General features: G+C 42.5%; 1 protein-coding gene across 1 annotated transcript in view; it reads left to right on the top strand.

Moving 5' to 3' along the window:
- The window catches only part of KNSTRN (kinetochore localized astrin (SPAG5) binding protein), a 96,383-nt gene that overhangs the window by 31,275 nt on the left and 37,608 nt on the right, over positions 1 to 27,500 (top strand). The window contains exons 6-7 of the mRNA XM_069208586.1: positions 6,441 to 6,555; positions 26,765 to 26,826. Coding sequence (XP_069064687.1) covers positions 6,441 to 6,555; positions 26,765 to 26,826 — 177 coding nt within the window. The remainder of the gene's footprint in view (positions 1 to 6,440; positions 6,556 to 26,764; positions 26,827 to 27,500) is intronic.

Below are 27,500 nucleotides of genomic sequence, written 5' to 3'. Positions count from 1 at the left end.
AATGAGGGTGGGAATTTCCACCAAAAAAAACAACTGTGGTTACCATTGGTGGAGTGGAGGGGAAATCAATGATAGCTGCAATCAGGTTCTCCATGTTGTTCAATGATTACACATCACTAGTACTATCCAGCCTGATGGCCATTCAGCTTACCTAAGAGGGCTAAGTGAGAGAAACTCTGCCTCCCTGGCATCGGTCACCTTAGTATATGAGGGGGGGTGAAAGGATCAGGTTTGGAGATGGCTTGAGTTCGAGGTGAATGAGTACAAAAAGAAAATATACAGACCTCACCTCCTGAACAGGACAAGTTTATGTCAGTCCTTGAATACTGACCCATATCTCCTAGACTAATGTAACAAAAGGATACCCCAATTCACACTGAACAATTTTGTACTTTGTTTGCTTTGCCTTAATTTCTCCTGGGATGGGGCAGATGATAACAAGTACTTTGCTCCCAAGTAGACACAGTGATGCATAAACCAGGGAAGTATTTTCATTATGGGATCTTGACTCTGTACAGCCTGACGGCGGTGTGAAAGGGGTAGGTACACAAAGGGGCCACAGTGACTGACTAGATTCAGAATACAACAATCCATCTGTAATGTATACCTCTTTATATAAAGCAGCAATTAAGTGGACTGATTCTGCAAAAACGAAACTAACAAATTGATTACCAATGTGGGTTTGGCAAGTTAGGATAAAAATGTTCTCCTGACACTGCTTTCTCTAAATAAAAATGCAGTCATCACAACCTTTTTGACTGTAGACCAGCAACAGAAGAGAGCACTTTGTTGACTAGCCTGAGTTTGAGGGCACAATAATTACCTTCGTTTTTGTATTCTTGGTATAGTGAATAAGTGATACAGATATTTCATGGTGTTTATAATGTGTTTCCAAGCTTATTGTTAGCTGTTTGGTGTTCTGCTCCATCTGTTTTCGAAGGTGTACAACCCTATTTGTTTTCTGGATAATCATGAATGGTTTTGATTCGCAATATCTGTGAAATGTGGCAGATTTTGTGTACCAGTTTTTGTCCTAGATGGAATACCTTCATAATCTGAATGTAGCGATTTCCCCCAACAACTAGTTGGTGTGTCACGAATGGCACCTTTAGGAGTTGAAATTTAAACTGTTTATAAATACACTACAAGTGACTGTCGCCATCACATGTCCCTAAAGGACTCTGTGCGTTACTGCATCCAAATGCGAAATTGACCATGAGCAAAGCTGTTAATATACAAGCATTCATTAGCCTCTATCATGGCTTGGGCGCACAAGTGTGAAGCATATCATGCCCCTTTTGTCCCATTAGAAACTGCTTGTGGGTATGCAGACACCCTAAGGAGATCTCCGTTCCTGATTTTTAGGCGCATGTTAGCATGACAACTCGGGTGGAACACACTTGTACTGTGATTCCAATACCTTTCCCGTTGTCAACGTGTAAAGGTAAGATGGGCTTGTTCCCTCACAGCCTCCTGGAACCATTTGCCCACGCGTTGTGGCCGCAGAATCACTTGAGCAAACTGGTTATCGTTTAGCCTATTCCTATTTTGGGGTCTTAAATATTGGGTTTATTACTGACCCTAGTTAAACCTCTGGTACACATCCCGATTCTGAAACTGCTTTGCCTAACCTTACAACATAGGAAAACCAGAAGTGTAGATTGACTACAGATATATACTTTTGCTCCATCTGTACACCCACCTTCATTCTTCAGATTCTCTTAAATTGTGTGTATTTTGTATTGTTGGTTAATGTCAGAGGTGTTGCTGAAAAGGAAGCCGAAGTCAGTTTGTGGTTTAGCGACCTACCTACCTACCCTTCACAACCAACATAAGCACAAACCCCTTCAGGTAATTTTGGATTCTGCTCATGATTTCCAAAAGTGTTTTAACAGCCCTGCATTCATGATTTGGAAATCTCTGAACCATTGCCAGTAGTCCTTCAGTAAAGATATGGAGTGGTTTCACTCATTTAAGAGCCACAAAGTCCTAAGCAGCAGCCACATTAAGTAACCGATGTCCTACAACCAAGGCTCTATACAGGCTTATGTTCCACACGTCATCCTATCTATCAGCATTTGTCAATGCAACAGATATAAAACTAGTATCGCAGTCCCTTTCTATTTGTTAAACACCTTCTCATATGCTGATTAAGTCTACTTGATTCTAATCATGCATTATTACAAACAAGGGTCCTGAGAAGACCATGTACAAACCATAATGTACCTAGACAGACACATGGGGGCATATTTACAAGCACCTAGTGCCACGGGAGCGTCACTTTTTGTGATGCTCCTGTGGCGCTGGGCCATATTTACAAGGCAGCGTTAAGCCACTTTTTGCGGCTTAACGTCGCCTTGTAATTATAGGTGCTTCTCCCCCATCCCCTGCCCTGATATTTGTCTGTGGCAGAGGTGCGTGCAGTGGGCGTTGCTGTGGGCGTACCCATGAAACACCCATTGCTTTTTGAGACTGCCCTAGATTTACAAGGAAACGTAAATCTGAGACCGGGCCTAGGGGTGGCATTAGCATGGGGCAACGAGGAGAAATATGTTTATTTCTCCACGTTTTGCTTTTTCTGTGTGTACTGCATTCTGCAGCACACATAGTCCTTAATTGCATATTGCTCTTTCTATCTATGTCCAGGAAGTTGTCCCTTCCTGCACATAAACAATAATTAAATAATGCCAATTTGCTACGTCTGTGTGCTGCAGAATGCAGCACGCATAAGAGTAACAAATTGCCATGATTGATTGTTTAGGTGCAGGAAGGGATACCATCCTGCACATAAACAATTATTCCCTGCAACGCTGGCACCTTTGCACTATGGTGCAAGAGTACCTGCGTTGGCACTAGGCAGCTAAATTTAGCGCCAGCGCTAGGGAAAACACAGGGGTGCACCTTATTTTTGTAAATATGGTGCATCCCTGTGTTTCTGAAGTGACTCAGAGCGTTGCTGCCAATTTTGGTGCTGCGCTGCTTTCTTGTAAAGATGCCCCATGGTCTATAGCTACACCAAGCAAGTAGCAGTTACTCTGATTTTAGCTGTTGAGTTGAAATACAAATCATTAGCCTCATTTTCCATACACCAATGATCTCCCTCGAACTCTTTTCACAGCGGAATTGACAGTGCAAGGTAAACTATGGCCTCTTATAAGAATGAAAAAAAACTATTTATTGAAAGAACCCACCTTGCTGAACATAAAATGTTCCTGTACGTGGGGTGCATCTGTGATGGAACCCCATGTGCATTCCAGGCTGTAACTATTGCGGTGTGCTCCTTTGCCAGTTACTTGTCACTACACACAGGTTTAGTCTGTCCCTGGTTGATCAGGTGGGAGATAGAGGGAGCTGTGGCTAAAGTTGTTGGCGCAAAGCTGATATATATATTTTTATTTGTTATTTTATTATTTATTTATTCTTTACTAAAATGTGCTCTTTAAAGTGCAAGCTTGGAACAGCATCCTTCTGTCACTGGACAGTATTAGTAATGACAATAGAGGATACATACAATGATCGTGATGATAACGAATGCAGTGTTTATGTACTGTTTAATAGATGGCTATTCTGGTGATAAAGTATAGATTACTACACAATAATAGGTATGGAGCTTGGTACATGATGCATACCTCATAGAAACTAATATCTCAAGACAGGATCAATTGTCAGATAGTTATACACATGGAACTAGGTGAACAGTACATAGAGTATGACTGAACTGTATGGTACAAGCATTTCACACAATATATGGCAAAAGTCCTAGAGCTTGGAATAGGAGAAAAATGTCAAACCCTGTTCAGAGGGCCACAGGGCAGATAGGGGCCACTGGCCCCTAAACTTGGTGTTTGAGGTCATTGGTTCCTGGGGTCTATCTACTATGACTGCAAAGTGGGCATAGTAACCCTTCCCTCGTTTGTCTGGGTAGCAAAAGCGAGAAGTTAGACTTCTCAGGGAGGTCATGGTTGAGGGAGAAGGGGATTGGGGGTTGTGGAACAAGATCTCTGAATCCCATTGTCCGACACAGACAATACATTGTCCATATCAGTCATTATCTTTTGAATGAAATAGAATTACTTTAATCGCAAAGCATAACACAATACAGTGCAATTGGGCACAGGGCTCTAAACCTGTTTATGATCTTGCTTGAGGCACTAGACTCTTTAGTAAGCACCCCCCCAAATTGAAAAGGCACTTATTAGGCACGGGTGCAGTATTCTCCAATCAACACCCAAGAGTAATGTCACACCCTCTACCTACAGGACGTAGTGTAGATCCATCCAGCTGTTCAGTTCACTTTAACCTCTGGGTGGTTACCGGTGTGCTCTTGTTGCAGTCCGAGATGGTGAGTGACAGACTCGTGCAGCATGACTGCTTTTCCAGCGGTGAGTCTTGATCTCTGGGGTCCCAGGCTTACTGGGAACTTCAGGACTTGAAGTCTCAGCTTAGTGACTCACATGGCAGCTCTCCTCTTCGGCACAGCGGCCACCATAGGACTGGTGCAAGTGGAACACTGGTACGGCAGCTTCAGTTCTCGCAGTGTACTTACTCATTGTAAAACCTATATGGTCCACCAAGTTATAATGTAATTGCTCGGATCCATTACAGATATAAATCACAAATTATGTATACTTAGTGTACAGGATAATACTAATCCTCTTTACTGGAGTAATAGCCTTACATTGAAATTTGACTAAATACATGAGCATTTCAGTAAGTACCAAAACATAAAAATCAATCCACTCGCGTACCAAAAAATAAAAAACACGTGTGCAGCTTTATGATAAGATCAGCTATTCCTTCTGCGTTTCCGTTTCCATAGTTACATTTGATAAACAGTCACATGATAATGACACAGTTAAAAAATGCAAGGATTCAATATTAATAAAATATATGCAAGTACACATGTCTAAAATACATATTTCCCATTACTACTTTTGTTATTTGTGTTTTTGTTTTTTAAAGGCTTTTCTTTTTCTTAAGGAGCCAATTTATTCAATTAGACGGTAGTTGGTTTATTTTCAGCTTGGACTGAAGTCTTCCCTGTCATAATATACATGATAACTGATTCCTGCCCTTTAAGGGATTTCCTCATATTCATCAGCATTCACTTGATCCAATTCTATCACACGTGCTTTAGTGGTGGAAATATTATTCGAAATCAAATTAAAGACAACAGAAATAAAAACAAACATTTCATGTGCAGTACTGTCAGAAATAAACTTGTCGGGCGTTTTTTTACATTTGGACAGTCAGACTTTGGAAATTGAGGTCAGTAATGTAAAACCTAGCACAGAAGGTTTTTGGCGGCATTGCACATAATGACATGGATGATTTTGGTTCTCATGTCTTTATTTGGCACTTGTGATCTAATTGGATGACCAGGGATGTGCTTAGTGCTCTGTGAGTTTGCTGGGTTAGTGTAATGCCAGGGCCAAAGTCAAGATTTCAATTCCACAACCAGCTGGGCTGTCAGGGTAGGGGTACACACCCATTCATCATGTAGAGGAGATTCCCATCCCAAAATCTGGCAATACCGCAGATGACATCTGCTCAGTTCTTCTGGACCTCTACAGCCTGTTGAATGACTTTGCTTTGGTCTCACAAACAGAAAAGCTGATCAATCAATGAACAATAGCTTCAGAAGTAGTGGTGGTTACTTTTGTCCTGAAAAGTGTGCAGCTTGTCTTTTAGATGTACGCAGGTTATTTATGTGAGTTGAACGTCGGTACACCTAATTGTAGGAAGCTGGCTTAGTGTGTGGTGGGTACCTATGGTAGTTACACATCTTACCAGGTCCAGGTATCCCCGCTCAGTGAAGTGTAGGCAATGTCTAGAAGCCAGGCTCTCTTGAGGTAGCTGTGGATAAGCAGCCAAGGCTTATCTAGGAGCTATGCAAAACTCGTGCAATACCACTACAGTCACACAGTACTTACACACAAGAAAGAAAATACTTGGTTGTACAAAAATAAGGGTACTTTATTTTTGGAACACAGTATCAGAAAATACGAGAGGCAACCCTCCAATAAGTGGTAAGTAAATACACACTATATACATATATACACACTATGTATATATATATATATATATATATATATATATATATATATACACACTAATAAACAGTAAGAGGCATAGAAAGGTTAGAAAACAGTGTAAAATAGCAATATGCAATAGTAGCTCTAGGGGGAGCCTAAACCCCCCCTCACCCCTCCCTGCGAACAAAAGGGTTGTAATAACCTACTCTTCCTTCGTGCTTACGTTTGCGTTAATTCTCAATGGCCGGAATAAAATCAAAAACAGATCCCTGAATGAATGATGTAAGGATTAAAAGCAACTAAAAACCAACGTCAAACCATGAAACTTGTGCCTGAGTAAGAGTAGATAGCCTTTTAAAAAAGGATTATGCTTTGGATTTAACCCAACAATTGTACCTTTTGCAGGAAACTGTTTCGAGTCTACAAGAAAGGCAGGCAGTACTGGAAAGTGAAGTCACAGAGCTAAATAAGCGATTGGAGAGGCATATGGTAATTTTGGAGAGCCGTAATATTGACCCAGGTAAGACCAGCCACCTAAATCGAATGTCCTAGGTATATCTTTCAACCACTACCACCCCATCTCTTCTTCTTCCCCCCCCCCCCAAAAAACAACAAAACAAATTAAATTTCTGTGATGAAAGAAGGGCAACATTCACTGCTTGGTTCTCATGAGGGCCATTTGCCCTCTGTGCTTTGTTTCTTTTTACTCTGTAGGCCCCTCCTGTCTTGTCTATTTTACCCCCCACTTTTAAGTTATTTTTCACATTTGCATCATGTGCCTGAAGGTTTCCTTTTTAGGTTGGCATTTATGTGAAGTTCAAAAAACCAGATCGCATGCAACAAAGCTTCTTTAGATGGTAGAGATTCATAGAGGTAATTTGACCTGAATATAGTTTCACTATGACCAGAATCTTTTGGGCAGCTTCTATTCGCCATCCAGCACTTCAGGAATAAACTGTGATTTATCAGCAGGTAACACCTTATCCCCAGCTTTGTTTAGAAGTCATGCAAACTCGCGTCAGGCCTAGTAACAGCTTCAAATATTTGGAGACCTCAAAACATGGATATCCTTCCAAATGGCTGACTCGGCTACTACCTTTATAGTTTCCTATACACAGTATCATACTATTTCCTGACTGGGACGTTCACTGTAGTCTGTCTACTCTTGTAGTCTGCTTTCTTCTTTATCTTAGGGTCCCCTTGTTTTTATTTATATATATATATATATATATATATATATATATATATATATATATATATATATATATATATATATATATATATATATATATATATTGTTTTTGTTTTTTTGCTGACTTACTAAATCCATTTGCCATTAATATTCTGAACAAAATCCTTCATTTCCTCAACATACATTTTTTGTTTTCAGGTATCTTTGAGCCAAAATTGTTCCCATGTCCCTTTGGCACCAGTTGAACCTAGTGTGCTTCAAAGGTGGTGGTGTCCTATCAAAGCTGCTAGGCTGGTATGAGAGTGGAGCCAAGTAGTGGGCATATTACCAAGGCCACAAAATATTTTATCTGTGGTACCACAGTCTTCATAACCTCTGCACGTCCATGAGGTTAAGATGAAGCTCATTGTGTTTAAACTGGTAACATTTGTGAAATGACTGACCATACTAAACAAGCATTTTCAATACAGTGGGTCTTGCATTTGCTTGAGTTAGAGCTATTAGTTTTGTAAATTCATAACTGACTTTTTTGCCACATACATTGGTCAACCCTGCCTCAAAATTGGGTATTTTCTTACAACATAATTCCAGTGTCTCTGCATATAACTAAAGCACTCCCATGTATCCTTTCTCTGTCTGCAACCAAAAATGAAATTGTTGCCATTTAGCATCCTAATTTAAATTTGCCATGCTAATTCCAGTAGAATACCACTTTCACCACCCCAGCATCAGAGTTGCTGGCTGGCTAACACAATACGCAAAACAAGACAGCCACAGAGGATTAATAAGAAAAAATAAACTAGAAGGGTCACCCAAACATATCAAGAGTGTTCAAACAGTCATAGTGTAATAAGGATGTTAAGTTGGCCTGAATCATGGTCATAATTGCAACAAGGAGAGATTAATATAACCTATATAATTATCATATCAACACAATAAAAACCTTTATCAGATATAAACATTTAGCATTAGACTGTAATGCTCAGAACAGCCCCTAGAGGACCCCACAATGAAAATACCATTTGTAAGAAACATGGTTGTGTTACCATATAGTTAGCCCGTAGAGGGCACAACCACATGAAAAGAAAATGACTGGAATTATTGCAGTGTAACCCTATATTTAGCCTCTAGAGGGCATAATGTATTACACATTTTCAGACCTACTGCAGTACTAAGGCCCATATAACACAAACGACTCCAAGCTGTGAAACAAAAGTTCCAGCCGTAAGAGTGCTTAGAGAACTGAATGGTGGGAGGGGTTATTATTTTGAGGTACCCAGTAACCTAGAGTGGGGGACCCAGAAATGACCTAAACAGAAAGAATGTGTCACGCCCATTGTCCTTTGACCACCACAGGCTGAGTTATGGGCAAAACTGTTGTGAAAAAGAATGCTTTCAAAGCATTATGGGGTGACGTTTCCCAACTGCAGTGAATATTGTAGTATCGGCTCTCCCACTGTGCCGGAAGAGCTTCCTTGTGGATTTGTGTGTTTTTAGTAAAGCATTTATCAATTTTAAGTGTTTTGGGGAAGCTATAGATCGTAAAGGGGAGAGCCAAAAGAAATTACTCTGATTAGCTAACAGTGTGAACAATTTGACCAGTGCTCCAACACCGCCAACGGAGTTTGTGCTGTTGGTGTTGTGAACGCTATGGCTGCCATGGAGCAACAGAAGGGGAGAGACAAAATAAAACAAAATAGTTCACCCACGCTGAAGTATATCGGCAATCGTGCAATTATCCATGTAACAGGGTCAGTCTGCAAGGCGATAACAAAACCACCCCAAGGCGGGACAAACATAAAGCAATTACCAATGACATCAAAGGATTTTTGAAAGGCAAGCCCACGCACAAGTGACGGTGATGGGCATGGTAGAAAGCCCACAATACTTACAATAAGCCAAATCGCTTGTGCGTTCCACCTAAAGAAAGAGGAACAGTCCCTACTGCAAGAGTTGCTTTGTTCACAATAATTAGTGCACTAAATTATCACACTGGGCCTCACTAAGAGTGGCCCAGTTAATGCGATATGTGTGGTAAAACCTGTTGCGGTGCAGATCGCAGCTATGGGTTTTGTGATAAATACTGGCACGCCAAGCCTGCTGGTTTTTATCTGGGGAACGATGGCCGGTATTTACCAGAACAGCATGTTATTACCCATAATTCCCAACAGTGGTATTTATGGTATTCCCTCTCAGTGAAATCTGATTTTATCACCATCACCACCTATATGGAGGAATTCTGTGGGCATGATTCCAAGTCCCCTGGTTAATTGTGATATGTAACAACACTTATCTCGATTTAATTACTGGGGTAAAAAGACCCAGGGCAAGTGTTTCAAAATTACAACAAGTAACACAAATCCCCATTTTTCTCAGGTAAAACTCGTAAATGGAGTAATTTATTGCATCCAATAAATAATAGTTGCCACAAATTGTTATTTATCAGGTGCAATAAGTAACAATAACTTTATATTCTGTGTTTATCTTCGGCGTTTGGTTCCTGAAAGGCAGAGGTCAAATGACAGGCAATATGGCTTCTGAACAATTGCTGCTTATGGGATTAGTTTTTTTTGTTTTTTTCATTGTCTGCAGAGTGAGAGGAGATTTTAAAGTGACCTTTGTGACAATCTTGCTAGAGTACAAGAACGTGTGATGTATTTTTTTTTTTTTTTTTTTTTTTGCAACATACAACAAAATGCAATTAGGAAAAGCAAAAATTAAGCACTTATTTTAATTCTGAAGTGTGCTAAAACCGACTTTAATAAGCGCAAAACAAATTAAATTACTTTACTTGGTGATATACAAATGATAAATATTCACAGAAACCCAATTTCCACACTAACATTTTTGCTCTATATAGTTTTTATCAGTAAAACAGTATGTTTGTGCAAAGTTAGTGGCCTCTTCAGTAGAAATGTGTGGTCTGTAAATGACAGTACTCTACCACCCAATGGTTTAGTTAAATTAAAAAATCGCCCCTCCACTTGTCCGTTCAAGTCAGGTGGGTCGCGAAAGATTCTCGTTCTAAAAAAGGGGTCATAGTTCTAAAAAGTTTGGGACACACTGCTCTACAAGCATAGTCAGGAGTTAACATTACACAACCCAATTACACTTCTATTTTGATTCTCAGAATACAGAAAGGCAGAATCCCAATACACTGGGATATAAATTTAGAGATAAATATGCATATTTTAACAGTGAGTACATTAACCCATGGGAGAGATTACCAGGATTCGACCTGGTGATATGCATGCAACACTCTGTCTATGCAGTAGCTACAATAATCACACGTTTCTCACAACAGATATGCACTCAAGCGCCTGGAGGCGATTTTTTTTAATTTAGTGCGTGTTAAACAGGTACTCGTGTAATTTTGCTGGGTCCCAACTTTAGGGCCATGTTTTGCCTCACACTGAACCAACTGAGGGTCCACACGACACCCTCTGAAGCGTCAAATTTAATGCTGCATAAGGAGAGCTATGCACATTTTTTGTGTCATTGTCATCTGTAAGGTCCACACAGTTAGAGGGGGCGAGACAACAAAATAACAGAGAGCGCCGAGCCAAGGGTCTGACTTGCCTTTAAGAACCTGTGCACGAGCCGCGCCATTAAAATGTGTGCCGTGTAAATATCAAAACAAACATTATATAAAAATAATAGCATCTCAAAGTTAAAAATAAGTATATTTATTTAAAATGTGGAGGTATTTCACCTTAGTACACTAGATCACATCACTGCATTTGAAGTCATTTATTAAGAGGAATCGTTTTTAAACAGACTTAAAAACATTTATGCAAAACTGTCTCAAGATCTCCTGGTCTGAAACTGAACAAATGTTTGCTTGGTGCTTCAACTCCAGCCTATTCAGAAGAATTGCTTCCCATCCTCTCCACTACTAGCAAGTCCCCTGCAACTGTCCCACCCCCACATAAATGACAAGTCCTGACTTTTTCTCTACGTTGCTTTCTGGTGCATGTAGTGCTGAATGAACAAAGGACCTTAAGTGGCTGAACACCTCACATTTAAAATCAGAATTGTGCCTACCCTCCTCCAATCATGCAAAAAATGTCCTTTTCACTTCGGACAAGCATTTCAGACACTCCAGCCTCTAATCATGGACCAATGTAAGATGTGGCAGCTTCAAGGATCCCCTACCACTTTGCACACTGATGCCTGAATGTTCCTGTGCAGTTAAAAGTGCACGCCTGCTCGTTGCTGAGTATAATGTGTCCTTCAACAAAAAGCTAAGACCTGTAGAAGGCTAAGACCTGTCCGTCTGTCCTGGGGCCAGCTGTCAGTCAGGCACCTTCACGGCAGCCTGCAGAACTCAAACGTTTTTCGCAGGTCTGTGCATGACTAGTCTAACCAATCCATTCATTTTTCGTTGCATTCTGGGACTGTGGTTAATACATGGCTCCCAGACCCCTCACATCCAGGTTTCCTCCTACATGGTAACCTGCTACTTTAGTTCAGTTGGTTCAACTAAAGGGAACCAAGGCGACAATTCTCAGAACACCTTAGTTTTGTAACAAATGTTGACATCTGGTCCAAAGAAAAAAGCCAGAGACAGTACGAGAGAGAAGATCTAGTTTGCAGTGCACACAACACCAGCTACAGAAGTAGACGAAGCATCTTTTGTAATGCTTGACACAGTCACACCCCTCCCCCCCGTCCCTTCCCCGTCCAAATGATGCCAGGATGCTGCTCAGGGAGGTCCGCCACAGATTCTAAGAAAGTAATTGGTACCAGGTATTTCATGCAATAAATCGTTAACAGAGGTTTACATCCCCTATGAAAATACAAGGCTCATCAAAATAAATGTTCTATCATTTGACCTAATTCTAACAAGTGAAAAGAGCAAAAACAAAAAAAAATACATCAGTGGAAACTGAGAAAAGAGGACAATAAAATAAACTTAGCTTTAAAAATAAAACTTTGGAATTTTGTTTGTGCTGCAGGGCACGTTTTTGCCAGTTAAAAGCCTTCAGCTTGTGGGGCATTGGAAGTTGGAACAAAACAAAACAAAATAGTACCTCGATCATGTAGGAAGCACGGACTATCACTAATCCAGTTGAAATCAAGTAGTGCGTGAACCCTGCTCCACACAGAAACGGAAATGTCAGACATGCCTTGAAAAATTACTAGGCTGTAAAGAAAAGTGCCACGCGAAGGAACAAATGGACAGCGACAGACGGGCTCCAAGCTCTTTACTGAACACAACAGCGTCTCGCATGTACTCGCAGGCTCGACCATAAAAATGGTATAATCTTGATTATAGTGTATGGTAGCACAGACAGCCCCCCTGTCTTTTCTACATAGGCAGCCTTCATAGGACAGCACCCCGTGACATCAAGCCGCAGAGCCTGTGTTCCATTAACGTTATAGGGACCCTACAGCAGAGTTGTCACAAACCCAAGATATGATAGGGTGTGGTCCTAGCTGCTATCTCTGATGCTATTGTGTGCCCCCTCTGACTCATCACTGCCATCAGATCTCAAATTCAATTGGACCTTGTACAAATACAGCAGACATCCTGCCTCCTCTTCCTTCTCCTGCAAGTATTGCCATGAGGAGGAAGGGGGTCCCAGAGTTTCTGTTGATTCCACCCGTTCATCTTTCTACTGGTGGGGACAACAGATTCCTTAGTACAGTCTGTCATCCCCCTGATGCCACAAACAAAAGAGAACCCACTCTGATTACTCCGTTCATAATCTTCCTTGGCAGATTCTCAGATAGTAAACACACACACTTAATTTAGTTTCTCGTCTCCATGTGACTCCACCTGGATGGTGTGATCGCTTAATGATTCACCCGAGGACTCTCTGTCTAACATCTGTATAATCTTGTGCTGCTTCCCATTGAGGAACTTTTCTGGGCTTGGATAGTTGCCGAGTCTCCGCACACAGATTTAAAACATTTATTCCTGCTTGAAATATGTAATGCCTGACTAGCTGGTGCTGACTCGTTGCCTGATGAAAATGAAGTCATCTCAGTCTTCTCGCCAAGAATCAAAATGCTTTACCCTAGAGCTAGAGATGGTGTCGGTACTATAGACAGTTTAACAAACAGGAAACGTAGACTAGCTTGCTATGATGAGATGGTTTTAGAGGCAGCTAAAAAAAATGCACATTTCTAATATGCCATTTTCCACAATAAGATTTGTTTCTCTCTGTGATCAAAGAGCTTACTCTACTTGTAGGAACTGGTATTCAGGGACCCACTGTCTAAATGATTGTGCTTTTTTTTTTTTTTTTTTTTGGAGAATGTGAAATATTTCACAACCTTCCCTTTGAATTTCTAAGACCTTCCTTTGCCAACATTACTGTAGCATCGACCATTGTTGGGCCACTCGTTTTGGCAATTTACCTGTTTCCAGGTCTTCAGTACTTAGAAAAGGCTAAATCTGGTTCTCAGCTGCATACCTGCTTAGAGAAAAAACATAAAGCAGATTTACATTTCACAGCATTGAGGCTCAGATGTGGGTACTGAGTCGGAAGTAACGCAAGTCAAGTATTTTTACTGCTGCATTTGTCATTCTTTATCATGTCTTCCTAGTCTATTATCTGAGACATCCTAAATTGTAAGTGTGTACTTACTTGGTAAAGCTTAGAGGGACGAATCCAAATTCTCTCCGCCTTTTTGCAGTGTTCTTCAGGGCTCAGTCTGGCGACCACTGTGCTGTTCATTGTTGGTTTGGCCTCCGTTTAGATCTGGGTGTTAGCAGAAATTCAGACATTCCAGGATTGCCTAGTGGCCAAAATGACTAGATAAACAGACATTATCTGAAGTTAAACATGAACAAAACGGAAGTTGTGATTATTGATGGTTGACCTTATTTGGGTATTAAAAGGAGTTGTTGTTGTTGGGGGTGGGGGAATTTATATTTATTTATATATATGTTTTAATGCTTTGATCATTTGAAACACCTACAAAAATGTTGCTCTATGTGAGCCACAATGAAATAACTGCTGTAAAAACGTGTTGCAGTTGTGGGATAGTGAAATTTCTCATTGTGCATTTTCAAAAATGCTTTGTCGAGTTACATGTTGCTTGAAGTTAACTTAATTAACAAATAAATGATACTGTAGGAATAGAATGTTATTTAATAGCGTGGCATTAGCACATTGTGTTGCCTCCGGATTTAACTTTTTCCTATAGAAGAAAAAAAAGCAAGTACAGTCCTTGCTTAACTCTTCGGTCAGGGCAGACGTCTATGCTTCTTTGTCCCTCTTGTAAGAGGGTTGGTATCTGCCACTAGTAGGTGATGCCCCATAGTATCCCGGTATTCATTTAGAGACACCTAACCACAGATAACTCACCTTTTGAATATATACCTGCTGTCAGACTGGAACTGGATACCTTTGAGCAGTACATCTGTGCACTGGTAGGTGTTGCCAAACTGCTCCGCAATTACACTGTTCCGCTCCAGAACATTCTGGCAGTGTTCACGTTAATAGTATTTATAAGCCATTCTCTTTCCATCCAGAGGCTGCTTGAAAGCGTGAATCATTTCTGCAAGAACACCCTAAAAGAATAGGAACTCTCCATGACCCTGCTAATCAAAAGCTCTCACAACCGCACAGCCATCAGACCTTTCCTATATCCAAAATAGTCCTCTGAGATCCAAAGCTCATCTGTCAAACACTGGCAATATATTGTACCCACCTTTTCACCATGATCCCATACACTTCAGCACCATTGTGGACCATTATCTTTTGCTTGGGGTCACAGGTGACTCCTATCCCAGCTCAAGGAAGATGGCAACCAATTGCTTTTCTTTTGTTTTTTATAACACATTTCACTGTTTTCATGTCACAACTGAAACAATAACCAACAAAACTCAGGCCCTCGTGGCCCAGGTTCAGTTGCAAGGCAGCACACCAGGATGCAATCTGTGTCGTATATGCCAAATACAGTCCCTGGTCTGATGATGGGTGAGTATACACAACAAGAAGAGCGGTGCAACCACTGTATGCAATTTCGCCATTGGCCCACATGTCCCTCAGATCTACGCCATGGGCCCCAAATCCTCTCCTATTTCTGCGGGGCCAACCGTGCCTCTTAAACACCAACTTTCCATGCACCTAAGCCATTTGTACATCGACGATGCCCGGACATCTCTCCAGCAGTTAACCATGTCCCTCTCTTGGCCACTAAATGATACGTGCTAATAAGGGCTTGCATGGCTCGTCTCCCTATCCCCCAACAAAGCGCAACTCCCCCCCCCCCCTCTCCCTCCAGACGTCTCCCAGCATAGAAACACACCTGATGAGGTCCCAAGAACGAAACTCAGCAAGGCCTGCGGTCTCAAACAACCACAACCCATGCCAGAGGGGAGTCGCCCTTTTAAGAGTACTATACCATTTCATGTGGTAGAGAGCCATGTACCAGCCATGCTAATGGTTCTGAGTGCTGTATGGCAGTGAGTGAGGGGTGCCCTGCTATAAAGCAATAGAAATAAGCCATAGGGGTGCAGCAGTTCCAGCTCCAACCTGTGAGCAGGGTCCCCTCTGTCCGCACAGAACCAGTCATTGAAGCTGATCAACTGCAAGGCCCAATATTATAAACTGTCTGCCAGCTCTGCCTCAAATGAAGAGAACGGACAGTTCTCAAAGGATACTCTGGGCGTTTTATCCACCCACAAGAAGCTGATGATATGTCCCTAGAGATCTGTAAAGAAAGTATGCAGTAGCAGATGTGGATAATGATGTAGAACAAATAGGAAACAAGGGAGGGACACCATCTTAAAGAGCGCGCCACGGCCTGCTATTGAAAGTGGCAACTTAAACCATTCCTCCATATTCCGCCATGCCCTGGCCAGCAGCAGGACCACAGTAGGATCCAGCTGTATCAAGACATATTTTGCATTCGCAAACGGTGCGAATCGCAAGATTCCACCGTTTGCAAATGCAAAATCTCCTTTCACGATGTATGAAAAGCATCGCAGTACAATTTTAGGAAATTGCTATTTTTTGTGATTCCCTAAAATTATGATTCCCTAAATAGGGAATACCTAACTGCGATTACCTATGCACATGTATCATTCATTTCCTAAATGCGAACTGGGCTTTTAGGAAATGCATTCACCACCAACTTTTAGTTGGTGGTAACCATGTGCAATTTTAAAAAATGTATTGAAAATGCATTTTTTTTTATTTTATTTTTTTTAAGTGCCATGTAGCGCACACATGCCCCTAGGCCACGTGTTCGCTTTATATGTGCAAATTTTATTTTTGGGGGGGGGGGCATCACGGGGGCCCTGGGCCCCCACCACCTTTGGATTTGCTTTACCTAATTTGCGAATTCCTAAAAGGAATTCTCAAATTGGGAAATACAAAACCATTTGCACCTATGGGCCTTCAGGACCATAGGGATGAATGGAGTCTCATTCCCTAATAGCAATTCCCTAGTAGTGCTTGCGAATTTTAATTTTACTTGTCTCCATGTGGATTTGAAGAAGTCTGGTTCATCTACGTTTTGGGCATAGGTATTTTCTAATGTAATGTGGGTGCCATAGAGGATCCCCAGGGAAATTGCCAGTCAACCCTGATCATCTATAACCGAGTTCATAACTGTAAAGGATATTCCCCGTTCCACCAACACCAGAATCCCTCAAGGGTGAGGAGTAGGTCGACGATAGTTGATAATCTGCCTACAGAGAGCCAGTAGTTGCATTGGCTGCTAGTGCCAAGTGGGTCTCCTGTAGGAGTGCAATCTGAACATCATGTCGATTTTTAGAAAATTAAGGACTCAGCAAATTTTTCAGGGCTTCGTTCTGTCTGCCCCCCCTCCTCCCCTCCCTCCCTTCACCTCCGTGGATGTTCCTGTTCAGCAAATTCACCCTACCCCCTGCTGGGCCATCATATAGTGTGATGTGTAATATATTCTTACACAGACAGTAAGGTACTTGTGTTGTAGATCTACGGGTTGAAGAAGCAATCATTGTCAGGAGGTGAAAAAACACGCCAGCTAAATTCCCCCCGCCCACTTCAGCATTCTCAACCTGCTAGAGACATTCCCCATATTTCCAACACAAAACTTTATTATCACAACAAAGAATGTATTCATAGCTAGCACAGTCCTATTCAACAAACCTGTGTGAAGAACTCCCTGTTGAGGTGGTGCCAAGCTCCCAGTACTCCTCCAGGTAGATGGAGTTGGCTGGTCTAATATAGTGTGTAGGCCATCTCATCAAGCCAATCAGCGGATGTAGCCAGAACTTTCCCTCCACACTGAGGGAAGCGCCATTGTCGCCTCCACCACCCTCACCAGCAGTATCAAAGGCCAATTACATTTTATGGCTTATCTTCAGCATCTGAGTCATCAGGGCTTTGGTCGCTTTTTCGTGGGGAGAGTGTCTTGATGTAGTCCTTGGCTGCTTTAGGTGTCATGAAAATGCATTGCCTCTCCTTGTGGTCGATGAAGAGCTGTGCCAAGTAAAGCATTGCATACTGGATAGATGCCTTTTGTAACTGTGTGTTTTTTTTGTTTGTTTTTTTTAAACCGGCAAGAACTCTCGTTGAGCCTTCTGGACTGCCATTGTGAAGTCAGGATAAAATGCAACCTGGTTGCTTTGATAGATAATGTCCAGTTTCTCTTGCGCCAGTCTGAGGACCGATTCTTGGTCTCGATAGATTAACAGTTTCACTATGATGGGATGCAGCAGCGCCATGAGCAAGTGATTTGCCCATTCCATAATTGTGCGAGCGCGCCTCCAAGTCTTTGTTTTTAGCTTGGATGACCGTCAACTCATTTCCATATTAAGGCATTTCGTATTAAAGGACGGTAGGTCGTTTTCCAACATCTAGTCTCTGCTCCACAGCTGTTCCGCTACTTGTGTATCCAGCTTGGTGGACATATGATCAATGTGTAGGTTTAAACTGTCAATTTTACCATCTATAGATTGTAAGCTGCTCTGCATCGGCAGTAGTGTAGTCTCCAACATGGACGTATCACGGGAACCTGAAGCCCACCACCTGGGGCGGGTTTGCACCAGTTTAGTGGAATGTCGAGTTTTGAAGTTGAGGTATAACTGGTTTCCGTCCGCCTTCTGCATCTGGCATCCAGTGCAGTGTCTCTACGAGCAATCTTGACAGACAAGCAACGTACCTAAATACGCATTGGATCAGTTATGTGCCAAATAGGTACCGCCAGCGGTCACCCTCTCCGGATCGAACGCCGCACCACTATATTGTAATTTATTCAGAAGGCGCAATGGGGGACCCCACAGCACAGGGGTAGAAGAAGCATGCTTATTGGTGTCCCACACCATGAAAGCTACAAGTGTTCTTTTCGTGTCTCCCAGTTATTGATCCTAATGCTGTGCAGTGAAAAGGTAAGTGTGTGGACACCCACTATTGAAATGTGTCCAGCTCTATCCGGGAGTAGATCACTTAATGCTCACCCCTGCGCCCTGTTCCTGTAGCAAAGTATTTGCACCTCTGTGGTATCCTAAAGTATGTAGTACACTGGTGAGCGTTCTAAGTGACAGAGTATTAACAGCTGTATCTACTAGGTCTAATAAGTGATTCTCAGCACAGTGCTCCCTAGGCAGCTGTCGCACATCATCCACAGATCAACGTAGTGCCCTCCACCAGTTCGCATGACATACAGCTGCACTGGCCTCAGGATTCCAGAGTGGGCCTCATCGAGCACACCGCATTTTAGGCTGCCCGCGGGCCTGCCCCCTTGTTCACCGCCTAATCAGCGGTCTCTCAGGCCAAATCTCACACCCACTCGGGCCTCCACCTCTTATCCACCCACTGTATTGCTGTGGTGCTCCAGACTGGGAGGACTTCCAATTATTGTGCAGTTTGGGCCCCATACCTTTGACTGCCGCCTGCAATTTCCAGAGAGCAATCATTCCCGGGCAACACTCGTGGCCACTAACCCTGCCCGATGGGCCCGTGCCTACAGCAGCAGGGATGTCCCAGCCACAGTCAGTAGGCCTCTGCACCATCACGGTGTCCTCCGTCGGCCGATTTCTGCAGAGCTCATGTTGTTCAGCAGGGTTGATCGAACTCCTGGGCCCACAGCCGCTCTTCAGGTTAGTCAATATGCCCGCGTAAAGGACGCCCTCAAGTGCCAACAGTCATTTAATACAACCCACTACGTGCCACCTCCTCCCGCATATCTATACGGCCTGCACGATCAGCAGTCGCGGGGTCTCTGCCTGGTGGGGCCAACAGAGGCACAATTTAAGGCTGTATGGATCCTCACAGCTGTTCCAACTGATTTCTGTCAAAGTTGCCTCATTTGGCATGTGGAATGTCAAGATACTTGGTGGATATTATCGCCGGGCCAGCAGAGCTGCACTAAGGTGTGGCCATCTTGACGTGGGCTGCCACCTCTTAGTCCCAGGGCTGGCACCCTCGTCCAACAGCGCAGCGCCTTCTGTTTTGTTCCCATGGCCTCCAGACAGTGACTGCTGGAGAATTCTCATTTGCCTGGCTCTACCGCACTCCACATGGTGCCATCAGTGTGGCCGGTGCTACCTCTCCTCTGTCACCCCCGGCGCGGGTCTTCCGGAGCAACAAGCAGCTGAACACCCCCCAGGTGAAGACTGGGACCAGCACTGCTGTCGCAACCCCTATGGGTGGGCTAAAAACATCAGATGTAGCCAGATTTTATGGAGGTCAGTGGCAGAGCTCAACTCTGTGGCCCCTCTTGGCCACTAGCCGTGCCTCCCCCCCCCCCCCCCCCCCCCCGCCCCATCATCACTTCCCTTTTCAAGGAAAATGGTTCCCTTTCCACTCTCAGGAGTGGTCTTGAGTCTCTAATTCTTGATTTACTAATTTCTCCCCATACCCTCTTAAATGGGTGAATTGTCATTAGGCAAAAATCCATGGTACAACACCTGCAAAAACAAAAAGCTGACACCAAGCAAAAATGAGAATACAGCCTACATATACCACCAGCACAGGATCAAGTTTTCGATCAACTGCTCTTGTATGCAAAACTGCATGTGCGTCCTTAATATATCCGGTGAAAGGCACATAATCCTACTTTAATATTTATAAACATGTGATCTGATGTTCGTTGTGAGGCAGAGAGAAAGGCATTTTTGTTGTGCACATTCCTACTTTATATCAGAACAATCTTCAAAAGCACTTTCCAGAGCTGATGGAGGTTCACTGTGTACCTTCTCTGTGCAGTAGCGGATAGACCTTACAGAAGGTAAAGTTGGCGACCATTTTACTTAAACGTTGCATTATAGAAAAAAAATAATCTAGAACATGATTACAGATTAATATGATACAGTAGAGTTCAAAATGATAAAAAACCTTGAAAAGATTACACATCTTGCACTTCTTCTTTTTTTTTTTTTTTTTTTCTTTCTTTCTTTCTTTCTTTCTTTCTTTCAATTCTTGGAATAAACTTGGTCTTGTTGCTTGATTGTGAGTGACTGATCATGTCTCCTGATAAATTCCTGGCAACATGGTTAGATGCTCTAAAATCAGTCTTGTACTGCCCTGGGACTGCCTTGTTTTTGGACATAAATCCTTCCAGGGAGTCATTGACTGACTGTTTGCTTCAAACAATGATCTCAAGTTCACATTAATTAACCTCCCCCTCGCAATTGTCTAAAATTATTCATTAATTTAGGGTGTTCGGCGTTGACTGATATTCAGTTCTATGCGACCCTCTGTTTTTTTTGAACTTGCATTACCTATCCCTGCAAATCACTTCTGCCACTTCCAGAATCAGCTGACCAAATTTGAAGAAAATGGCTAACTAACCCATGATCCTTTAAATGCATTGAGCCAGCACTCCCTCGGTAGCATTATGAAGTCGTGAAAAAAGCAGGAAGACCCTCTAACATTCAATTCGTTTGAATAATTAGCAAAATGCAATATATTTCTGTTTTAAAGGTTAAATTGGGGATGACCTCGATTTGTAATGGGTGTGATCTATTCTGTTATTTTTTCAGACCTCTGGCACTCTGTTTGTTGCAACAAGGCAGTTCAGCGGGCAGTACGTTTTCACCAAAAGTGGGGCCCGATTAAAACATTTGCCGGACTACTGCCAGCCCAGCAATCATCTCTGTACTTTGGCAGGAACAACTGTCATTGCAGTTCCTTTCAATGTACAAAATGTTTGGTGGTCGGCGACTGTCGTTTTTAACAGCTGTTCACCAAACTTTTCAAAGGTTGTTTTTTTTGTAATGTTTGTGTTATGTTTCAGAAAAAAAAAAAAAAAGTGAGTTTATTTCAGAAAAATAAAAACTAATGGTCCACATCTCTTGGAAGTTTTCTCCCAGGGTTTTCAGAGGGGTGGAGCGGGAGCAATATTTTAGTTTCGAAAACTAGGCTATGACCGACGTGGGGGGGGGGGGGTGGCATTACACTGTACAGCCTAAATAGGGCGGGCGGTGGCACAAGCATCCTCCAGCCGCTTCAGCGCAGTTCATTCCCAACCACTTCACCAGAAAGGGAATCTATACGAATGGAAATGTTTGCAAAACACACTTTCTCCCACACTATTCTCACCCTCAGAACAGTGAATACTTCATGCCTTCTGGGCAGGCACACCCACACATTGTGGTACAGGGTGGTGGACTAGACTTGCCAGCTCTACTGGTAGCGATTAGGCTGATGCCTGGACACGACCAACTATCAGGGTAGGGCAGTCACAACCAATGTGGTGCTTCCCTGGCGTGACGTGGACATGTCCTTTGACTTGAAAATGTTTGGAGCGAAAGCTGACTCGGCCTTAGAGACATTCTTCGAGAGCGAGGCCACTGCCCGCTCTCTATGTTCCCCAACTGCAGCACCTCATTACTCAGGCATTTCCCTCCTTCGTTGGGCCATCTGAGGAAGGTTTCTCTCAGTTTAATCAGCGGTGATGGGTCAACGGAAAACTTAAGGTCTTTGTGACTCTACATAAGGCGGAAGGACATGGTACTATTTCGCATTTGTGGTACCCTGTACTCCAAATCATTCCCTTGATTTGTACACTCCTTCGGCCTCCTCCCCTTTTTTTTTTTTTTTAATTTTTTTTTTTATGCCAAATGACCTCTCATTCTGTAAAATCTGAAGCCATGATTTCCTTGTGAGTATAATTGGCCTGTATCTTTGGTTAGGCATTCCGCTCCGAACCAAAAGCCAAATGTTAGGACCTTTTGAGCACTTGCAAAACTGTAATGTAAAGTAAAACATTTAACATCGTAAGTTGTGTTTTTTTTTTTTTTTTTTTTTTCTGTTCGAGGTTGATAAAAATCCTTGCTCTGTCAATTGTACATTTGGTGTCAGATGCTCAAAGCCATTTTGAGACTGCAAAACGTGCAATTTGGACATTTGCAGAAATTGCTTTGCGGTATGGATTAAATCAATTTTTCAAGTGGGAAAAACCTTTCAGACTCGCAAAGTCAGTTTACTGACTCGTACTTAATCACAATTAGGAAGGGGAATGAAAGATGCGTCCTTTCCTATTTTTAGTTTGACCTGTATCAGTAGTTTGCAATTGCAAACCATAGATCAGTTACTGACACCTCAAAGGCGGTGGTAACTGATTCGCAATGGGAAAGATTTCACCTTGGACACCTTTCTCTTTGTGAATGGAGTTTGGCAACTTTATGGGGAGGAGAACAGACCTTTCTCCTCTGAGGAACATGGGCTGATTTTTAAAATACGATACCAAAACCTGTTTGGGAGTGCAAATATAGGGTGCGTGGTCTACTGTTCATGCAGGCCACCAACCATTTGTTTGTAGGTAATCACAGGGGGGTAACAAATAGCGACCTTCTCAATTAATATTCATTAGTCAGGTTTGTTTTTTTCGTGACTGTTTCTAATTTTCATGTTTATAAGTCCGCCACCTTCATTTCCTCTTCTACTTTCATGACCATTTTGTGTAATTAAATCACTAGAAGGAAGCTGACATTACCTACCCTAAGAAATGGTCATTCAGGGTTGGAAATTAATAAATACAACCCTTCCTTCTCTGATTTGTAATGGGGTACTGTGGTTCCCATTACAAAAGGAGCTACAGAGGCACTGTATTACATAATATTGCAGTCAAGGATTTATGGTTGGAAGCTTTACATAAAAGCTTCTGAGTTTCTTCCCCTGACACCAGAGGACATTCAAGGTATGAAAACAGTCCAAAGCCACGCCTCCTCAAGGACTACTGTTAAGAGTAACCTTTCAGGTGTGCCTTAAAAGTCCTAATGTATTTGTGTTTTTTTTATTTTATTTTTTTATTAAAACACTACAAGTATGCATAGTAGTCATGAAGAAGCCATGCTGAAGCAAAGGTCCATATGCCTGGCCACTTTTCCTGCAGTCATTTGCAGCTGTGTGGGAGTGTGGAGCCATGATAGGATGCTTGAATGTGTAGCTGTGAGAAGCTATAGTTTGCAGAGCTCTGAGAGGTGCAGCATGGATGTGAAACTGTGGGGAAACTCTGGTGTTGTTGTGCAGTAGAGATGCTGGAGTGGAACTAAGAGGTTGTATTTGGCTGTAAATGTATGAGAGACTGTGGTATGGTTATGGGTGGTGAGGATACTGTTAAGTTGCTGCAAGTCTGTGAGAGGCCTAGTAAGTTTGTGGAGAGTTATATAAAGCCATAGTCGACAATATGGTTATAGAGTCCAGAGGCACTGTTGTGATTGTGCTGGTGCTGCTATTGTTGGTTGTAGTGTTGTAAGAAGCGCTGCTGCTGTTTTAGACTTGGAGGAGCCTTAAATGCTAGTGTGTATTCGTAACAGGGTAGAGTAGTTAAGTAGCACAAAGTGGCATAGCTGTAGTCCTCTGCGGCTGTGGGAGGGTCACATTCGCTGGAGTAAGTCTATGCGTGTGTAAGCATAGATTGTCTAAAAAATCTTTGTATGTATAAGCTATACACACACGTTACTCACTGGTGGTCGCTACTCTGTTGTGATTGTTGGAGCTGGGTTTCCTTAGGAAATAGATTTTTTGGTTTGCTAATAACTTTAGCGCAATTTGACAAATCTTCATGAAACTGCTTAAAAAAGGTCGGGTAAGCCAACTCCGCTCCTTCCATCAAGAAGGGGTGGAAGAAAGAGTTGTGGTCTCAAACTCTTTCTCCATATAATATTCATTTGGAAAATCGAACAGCAACACAGCAAAAACGGCTGAGGGAAATTACACCAAATTAGGCATAAAGCTAGATCCAGATCTAGAAAGTGTGCTTTTTGTGATGTGGTGTAAATCTGTTCAATAGTTTTTGAGAAATTAAGGTTCAAAATGTATGTTTATATAGCAACACTGTACTGTTGCAGTACTACCACAGAGTAACGCAGTAACGCAGTGCAGCACCAGAACATCAAAACAGGCCGTCTGATTGGATGGCTGCAACTTGAAGAAAATGTTAAGACTCGGACTAGGTACCCTGCCAGCACCACCCACCCCCTTAACCCCACACCTCCTCCAACAACAACAAGATGGCATCAGTAATCACAGGACTCAGGATATAAAGATATAAGGGGGCAGGGTAGGGATACCTTGCTCCCTAGGTCTGGTTGTGGGGGGAGGACGGCCTCTTCTCCAAACCAGAACCAACGGCCCCTCTTCCCCCACCCACAACTCAGTGGGTGCCTTCGAAATAATTATGCTTGTGGTGGGCGAGAGTCCGGGGGTGGTGCAATTGTATATTTAGGAGAAGATCCCCCTTTCGAAAAGTGCCCAGAGCTGGTTCTGCCTCTGGGAACACACATCCGGGACACAGTTTACCTGCCCGCTGGCAGGGTTAAAAACATGTGTACTCCCACCCAGAGGGAGCAGCGCATAGAAGCACACATTTTTTGTTCTCTACACTACTGCAGGCAGGGAAACCGAGATTGTTCCTGCCCACCAGGAGCAGATAAGAGAAAAAAAATGTTCCTGCGGGATGGGAGCAAGCTGGCTCCTAATGCTTCAAGGACCAGTTTGCAGTGGTACTGGCAAAGCCACGGAGGCCCTGGAGCTCCCCAATGTTGTGTGGTGTTGGTACCTCTGCTGGGCACTGGGGCAGCCTTATAGGCCCCAAGGATGGGGCCCACAGAGCCTGTATAGACTTGGGAAGAGGGGGCAGCGTACCCCTTAAAAACTAATATGGTCCGGGAACACTTGCGTCCCTTTTGCCCTAAAAGTAACTATAGCTTGCGCCCTCCCCAAGTCTTTCCTTTTTTTTTTTTTTTTTTTTTTTTTTTTTTCTTTCTTTCATAATTGCATTTATGCAATGAACAGTAGCAAGGTAAGTAATTTTAAAGGAGAAGAAAGGGGGAAGCAGGAGGAGGGGGAGACAAGATACATGTAACAGATATCATGTCATCAATTGCTGTATGTAAGGTACCAGCTGAGGAAGAGAGGCATCCAGGTCAAGTTGACAACTAATTCATATAAGCCACAGAGCGCTCCTGTCCCAAAACGTCCTCCACAGCCAGTGATCTGGGTGACAGTGTCGTAAACTCACCATACACTGTTAATTACCTCGCGTATTACATCATTCATGGCACGTTCTAAGGCAATATTAAAAACATCACTACAATATCTGAAATTACATCGTAGCTGACAAATGCTGTGCATGTCAGGGGTGCAAGATATAGTTAATTTAGGGTCTGATATATTGGTCTTTAAGATAACTGGTCAATTTCTGTGTTTTTTTTTTTCTGTTGTTGTTAAATCAGTAAATATATATATTCTCTCGCTCTCTCACCTCAGATGGCCGGAGCTTGTACAGCGGGTTTCTCAATTTCCCCGAAATAATAAAGTAGCTTGATAAAGACCGGGACAGGTCGAAACGTGTCATGTCCTGTGCCACAAATACATTTTGAAAAGCAGTCCACGCTCCAGTGTGTCTTGCGTTTCTATTTTGTTTAGAAGAAAAACCACCTTAAACGTTACTTTACTTTAGTGAGGGTGCTTTTGTATTTATAACTAGATAACAATTGCAAGAATATATTGTAGGCCTTGCTAACTGAAATGTGTCTTCAAGTATGTAGTAGATAGCGCCTGTATTTGCTGGCAGGCTGCATTGTTTAAGTGTGTTTTTGCAGGGCAGCCTGTCTTTACAGCAGTGGCGCGCTTTGTACAGTTAATAATACTAGGAGGCAAAAGGCATGGTTTGGTGAGAGGGTGTTGGTGCAAGCTACAGCAGAAAGTGGAGATGTATGTGTTCGTTTGCAAGACCTTGGCAACTTCGAGCTTCTATCAACACATGTAACATGACTTGTTCAGAACATATTTTATTTGCGTTTTTTGTAATCTAAATAAATGCACCAGATGTAAAAGAAGGTGCGAGAAGCTGGGGGATTTAGTTGACACAAGACTTGCTTGAAAGAACTGTAGGAGAAAAGAAAATACAGAGGGCAGTGCTTGTCAAGATCTATATCATATCTCAGTCAAGCAGCTGCACGGTGTCTAAGTAGGCTTACTGTGTCTACTAAGGCCTAGATTCCTTTGATGTCCATTGTTCCTGGTCAAGATTTCATCTCAAGAGGAGTGATTAACATGCATGTTGTGAATGGCTTTGCTTATGTTTCAAAGCATGGTAGCATGTCCTGCCTGGTTTATTAATGCATTAGTTTGTTAAACAGTTACAGGCAATGTCATCTTGACGTCAGCAGAAGAAATGGACAAGTGTCGAGCCGAGACAAAGGTGAGCAGCGAAGCACTGAACAGTCCTGCCCACATGTGGGGATCTTGGACCAGTTCAAAGTCAGTCACATTTACTTCATCTTACTTCGGAAAGGCCAGGAAACATTTGTGAGAGATATGTTAAGTTGTTTTTGCGGCTGAAAAAAAAAAAGCTATATTGCAAATGTTTATTGAATTACTTTAAATTTTAGAAGAAAAAAAGACTTGTACCTTGAAAATCACTTAAGCAAACAAGAAGAGTGATCTTTTACAAACATCCTTCACAAACACTTCTTACTTATTGTTAAAGTAAGCTAAGGAATAGTGCATAGCAAAGTAGCCTGTATAAGCTGCAGCATTTAAACAATGTAAAAAGGACACTGTGCCTTTACGGGCCATCTGACCTCCAGCATCCATCATGCCCTGTAGGTGGCACTCTACTCAGTTTTTATTGTTTTTTTTGTTTATTTTTCTGGCTCCTGCTCACAGGACCTTGGAGCAGAGCTCTGCCGTTTTAAGGTGTGTTTCCACCACCACCCCCAATCCCCCCACAAAAATTTCAAACTTGGGTTTTCTAAAGCTGATTTACTCAATGTCCTTTAGGGTATAGAGCATTTGAAGATTTAATTTTTCACAAAATGTCATCCCTTTTTGTGAACTGACCAGACTGCTACAAAAATGGCAAAAGGGGATCGG

The sequence above is a fragment of the Pleurodeles waltl genome, chromosome 9 (genome assembly GCF_031143425.1).
Source record: "Pleurodeles waltl isolate 20211129_DDA chromosome 9, aPleWal1.hap1.20221129, whole genome shotgun sequence".
NCBI lineage: Eukaryota > Metazoa > Chordata > Amphibia > Caudata > Salamandridae > Pleurodeles > Pleurodeles waltl.
Note: the sequence above shows the minus strand (reverse complement) of the source record. Positions and strands in the feature narration are given on the sequence as shown.